This window comes from Phoenix dactylifera, chromosome 12 (genome assembly GCF_051530095.1).
Source record: "Phoenix dactylifera cultivar Ajwa chromosome 12, Ajwa_hap1_PhDact_Kaust_v1.1, whole genome shotgun sequence".
Taxonomy (NCBI): Eukaryota; Viridiplantae; Streptophyta; class Magnoliopsida; order Arecales; family Arecaceae; genus Phoenix; species Phoenix dactylifera.
The window spans coordinates 18,206,635-18,212,634 of NC_143201.1; the positions used below are offsets into that span (position 1 = coordinate 18,206,635).

The following is a 6,000-nucleotide window of genomic DNA, read 5'->3' on the forward strand; positions in this document are numbered from 1 at the left end:
GGTTACCCTCGCGGTAGATATGGAAGTATTGGAAGACTATTTCTGAAGACATAGAAGAGAAGAAGAAGGAGAGAGAGAGAGAGAGAGAGAGTCATAGAGAGAGAATGTAATCTTTCTTTTTTTTGTATGTATAAAAAGTGCTATAGCCCATTTTTTATAGTTGAAGGTGGTTATGTACAGCTCATATACAGCTCATATATACAGCCCATATACGCTCATATACATTTAATCAATACAGCTCATATACCGCTAACATTCTTCCTCAAACTCAAGAAGATAGCGAAGATGCCTACTTGAGTTTGCTAACCAAATTACGATGACATTCCGGTAGATGAGCCTTCGTAAAAATGTCATCAAGTTGATCTACAAAAGCAACATGTATCAATTGAAGAGTTCTTTATTTGATGTCCCAGCACGTCTTGTAACTATACGTGGACTCTAAATGCACTTACAAACAAATGGTTTGAAAATCCACTGAATTGCACTAGATGAATCACCCTAAGTACTACAAAGGGAGGAGATACCCATATAATAAAAGTATGATAAAGAAGAAGAAGGCCTAGTGAGACTAGAAGTACCCTAGTTCTTTGAATGAGCACATAAGGCTGCCAATTGAAGCATCCCATCAGTAACGTAGCACATTTTAGACTGCCTTATTATTCAAAAAGTAGCTGCTGCATCATGCTCAAAGACCTGATGATTCCGAGCACACCAGATCATTGTCGCCAAATTAGAATACAAAGACCTGATTGCCATCCGTATCCGAGTGTTAGCTAAGAATTTTGTTAGATCCAACTTAAGGATGGAGGGATAAAATCTACATGATGAAGTTCATTAGCCAACAAAGACCAACATTGGCCTGCAAAATAGCAAGAAACAATAAACTGATTGACATCTGCAAATTAGGTTGTTGACTGACTAGCTAGAAAAGCCACAAGCTAAACACTTCTCTTAGTTTGTTGATTTTACAATCATTTGTGAAGACTTCAAAGTGTGAGAATCCAATAACCTAGAGTTTTTCTGTATGTATGAGATCGATAATCAAACAAAAATAAGTATTTTATTACCAAAAGAAAGATCAAAATAATAGCTGTTAAGCAATAACCTTGTTTGGTCATCATCGATTGCAGTGCCTCTTACTTATTCTAGTGAGATACAAGTCTCCAAATTCACGTGGAATTCTTTCTCAACGTTAGAATTTCCTAGGACAATAAGTGACCCTGACAGAATTAATGTTAAAACCATCTTGAAGTTAGATGTCTAATTTTATATCAGCTCCATCTTCCATTATATCATCTAATCTTACATGGATCGGAAGATATACTCCATCACAAATTTAATTGAAAAAAATATATTTATTTTGACCGATCCATTTTAAGGCGCAAATATCAATAAACTGCTATATTAGTGGGTGCAACACATCCTTTGAGGATGGTTGCACTAGCATAAATCTTGAAACTTTATTCAATTTTTAAAAAAATTATTGCAATTGGATGTTATGCAGAAAAAAGTTATAATCTCCAAAAATTATATGATCAAGGTTTAGATACGGAACTTTGCTCCCAAACTCTATCCAAATGAATCTAAAATAACCAAATCAAATCTGCAGTGAATCTAATGATCCTCTTGTATCAGTATTAAAGATTGTTTTAGACTTAAAATAATTATTTATTAACACTGCAGGCCATAAAATCTAATTATAGAAATATCTCAGCAAAATAGCTAGAACGAATACCTTAGCACGTTTAAAGAATACATATACGATAACTTATCAAACCAATACCTGCAACCAGACCTTTTCTGCGTTTCCATACCGATTAAACGCATTCGATAATATTTTCTTTTTATTATTGAACAGCAACTTTCAAACTCCAAGGCGCTACATCACCAAACCAAGCACATTCACATCCCACTACCTGACAGCACACAAAGCCCAGAACCCAGAACCCTTTGCCCGCTGTAGTTTTACATCAATCTTATATTACATTTATTATCATATAAATGCTTCTAAATGCTCTCTCTCCTCTTAGTATCTCTCCACACTACGTCTAAAACTCTCTTCCATCCCAACAAAACTAAATAAACGACGTACTCTTTACTCTGAGGCAGCAGAAGTCTCCTCTGCCTTAGTTTCCACCACTGTGGCAGCTGCTGCCTCCTCTTCCACTGCCTTAGGCTCTTCAACTGGTGCCGGAGCCTCAGCCTCAGTTGCTTCCTCCACTGCAGGAGCTTTGGCTTCCTCTGGAGCTGCTTCTGGTGCTGCTACCGGTTCTGCCTCTGGCTTCACTTCCTCTGTAGTCTCGGCTGTAGCAGCAACAGCTTCCGGGGCAGCAACTTCTTCACCCTTCTCCTCTTCTGCTGGCTTCTCCTCAGTTTCCACCCCTTCTTCTTTGGATGGTGCTGCCTCCTCTTCTGCTTTTGGTTCTTCTGCAACTGGGGCCGCGACCTCGGCTTTGACTACCTCCTCAGGAGCAGAAGCAGGAGCAGGAGCAGGAGCCTCAGTTTCTACAGGGGCAGCAGGAGCGGCTTCCACCTGTTTTACAAATCTATTCCTCAAACATCGGGCCAGTAACTATGTTTTTAATGCATGCATGGAAGGCCTGATGATAGGTTACGTAATTGAGTGTCATTGAGCCGTGCCCACTTGAGTTCGTAGATCGTACAATGACTTTCAACTCTACGAGTTGGCTGATGGGACTGGAGAGGAGGATCAATGATCTTTGATGATTTACAGAAGATTCTTGTTGGGTTTCCCTTTCCATTTTAAAACATATTTCGTCGTAAATTGGATGTGAGCTAGATGCTACAAAGAATTGGTAACTGATCTACCATGATGCTAGGATTATTGTAAAAACAACCCCGCAAAGCCATTTTGGTCTCTACTGCTTTTTTAATTTGAGATGATTAAAATTTCAGAAACCCACAGATCAATCAGCAAGAAGAATAAAGCTTAATAAGACAGAAGTTGAATTAAAATGATCCAGAAGACTGTTAACTACTCACAACTTAGACCACCCAACATGTAATAGTTCTGCATCTAAACATGCAATTATTAAGATCAATATGGCAACAATAAGACAAGACAAATAATTTGATACTGGTTGATGAAGGCGCAGAACAAAGAATGCTACCATTCTCAAGAATGATTAAACGAAACTAAATTATCTAATCAATCCATGGATGTTTGATCAACGGTAATCCATCTTTGGGAAACATCTGAAGTATAAAAACCAAAATAGTTAATTAATTGGCTCACCTCAACGCTAGCCATGGCCAAATAAATTAAGATACTGAACTGCCGGAAACTTAAAAGCAAGCAAGCACCGGATGACCCAGCTTGGTGCGAGGCGAGCTGGTATTTATATCCGTGACTAAAGCCATTGAGATACAACAAGCCGCGGGACCATTCCTTGGACCTTTTTTTTGTTTTTTTGATGATAATGAACTATGATTATTAAAAATAATATTCTCCGCCACCCACCAATCCATCATTATTATTACATTTGGACGATATGAAATCGCATTGAGAAAGTTTTCGCCACCTTTTTCTTAGTTTATACTCCATGCCTCCTCCCGACTTTAGCCCACGAACCTTTCGGCCATTCTCGACTCCCATGCCGACCGTGTCCACGTGGCAGTGATCTGTTGGATGGAATTCCCACTTTGGGTTCCACCTGGTCCCACTATATTGCAAAGCGGCCGTGCACGGGCCCACCAACGAATAACGCCGAATGGGTGGCGGTGGGTGACCGGGCCCACCTGAGACAAAGGCGACGCCGAAATGACGTAGCTGGGATCTCCCACCTCCCTCCCCGACAATGAAACCTCCGAAGCTACCCGCATGGAAATTCCTATGCAGATAGAGTTTCGCCGTTTCCCTTCACGCCCGGGGCCCAGGGTCTTTCCCTGGGAACGAACGTTCTTGACGAACGGACTTGATGGCGTTATCGTGAAACGTTGATGGCCGAGATTTAATGGTATAGAAGTTTTATGGGGCTCGTCCGAAAATTATTGGCAGTGTCGTGCGAGACAGCTTGGCTGGGGCCCATAGTTCCGGCACGCCTGACGTGAGTCTACCTGTCATCCACGTGTCTTGCGGAATCTCGAGGCGCTGACGGCTCTCTGTTGCAGGCGCGAATTTTGGTATAGTTGGGCCCCACGAGCGTGGATGGTTCCCGAAGGGCGTACCGAACGAATGGTGCAGCAATCACGAAGGTGGATTTATTCGTAGTTGGGGCCCAAATTGGGGGTCCAAGGGCTGGTGGCTAATATTTTATCCGGGGTCATGATCGAGGTTTCACGTGCATGGCACATGACAGAAGTTGGGGGCAATAAAGAAATAGTAGTTTTATATTATGAATATATTTTTTAATATTTTTATTTCTTCTGTACAGTTGATTCTAAATGTTTAGGTGACTGTGATTGTTTATTCTGTAAGGTATTTTTTGGTCCCTACTATTAGATGCAGTAATTATGTCGGATTATATACGAGTCAGGATAAAAAATTATCAAATTGAACCTACCAATTTAATAAATAGATCAAATATCCAAAGCCCAACTTGACCTTTGGGATTGAACAGCATGAGTTACGTATTAGCATTAATATAAACACTTATAATTATTGTTAAACAGAGTCCCTCCATTTATATGAATGATATCACAGTTATATTAAAAAAATACTTGATCATAGAAAATCCTAAGAATTTTACTTTCAAAAAATCACTGGTAGATTAAGATCTATAGTCGCATAGGGGCAAAAATACACTGTTTAATATCTCTAATGTTTAATTCAAATCTATTCTAATATGAATATAAAATTTAATATATGAGTAATATCTATATTTATATCTATATCTATAAAAAAAATGAATATATATAAGAAACTAATCAATTCTATCTAATTTTGTCATGATTCATTTTTTGTAACCAAAACTATTATAATATGGATATGAAATTTAATATATACTAGCATCCATATCTATATTAATACATGTCAAATACACACACACACACACATACATACATATATATATACACACACACACACACACACACACACACACACACACACATATGCATATACATATGCATATACATATATCCGTATATATATATATACACACATATATATATATATACGTATATACATATATACGTATATATATACACGTATATATAGATATATACATATATATAGATATATACATATATATATATATATAGATATATACATACATATATATAGATATAGATATACATATACATATATACATACATATATATATATATATACATATACATATATGCATATATACATATTGTTGGGGGAATATAAATTGCCCCAAAGCACGTGAGCACATCGCCAGCACGTGATCAGAAGCGCCCGACCTCATAAGCGTCCGATCTCGGACGCCCGACTAGGCGCCCGACCTCAGAAGCGCCCGACCTCGGACGCCCGACCAGGCGCTTGACCTCAGAGCTCTTGACTTGGTGCCTGACCTGGCGCTCGACCTCAGAGCTTTCGACCTGACGCCTGACCTCAACATTCTCGACCTCGGAAGCCCGACCTCACCATCCACCCGCCGCGGTCATATCCTTCTGCAACTCGACCGGAGACCATGCCCTGCTACCGCTGCCAACAATTAATGCGCATGACCTCTACTGATCTCTGACTCACTTAACAATCAATGCGCATGACCTCTGCTGATCTCCGGCTCACTCAACAATCAATGCGCACGGCCTCTGTTGATCTCCGGCTCACTCAACAATCAATGCGCATGTTATCTACGAATCTCAAGCCATCCACGGCAAACAGCTGACCCGCTCGGCTATGTCCGATCAGCCACGATGACTTATTGACTCCGGCCTGATCTCCTACGGCAATGCATTAATTCACACGATCGTGCATTAATTCATACGACATGCCCAATCATGACGGTAACCTGTTCGCTCCGTCACATCACAGGTAATTCTGTACCTCTCTATAAAAGGGGAACCCCT

General features: G+C 39.8%; 1 protein-coding gene across 1 annotated transcript; it reads right to left on the reverse strand.

Moving 5' to 3' along the window:
- Window positions 1-1,817: 1,817 nt before the first annotated feature.
- On the reverse strand, window positions 1,818-3,392 carry LOC103709426 (uncharacterized). Its single transcript, XM_008794747.5, has 2 exons — window positions 3,257-3,392; window positions 1,818-2,533 (listed from the first exon to the last, which is right to left on the reverse strand). The coding sequence occupies exons 1-2, from the start codon at window positions 3,269-3,271 to the stop codon at window positions 2,096-2,098; spliced, it is 453 nt and encodes a 150-aa protein (XP_008792969.1). The 5' UTR covers window positions 3,272-3,392; the 3' UTR covers window positions 1,818-2,095.
- Between the last annotated feature and the right edge of the window lie 2,608 nt (window positions 3,393-6,000).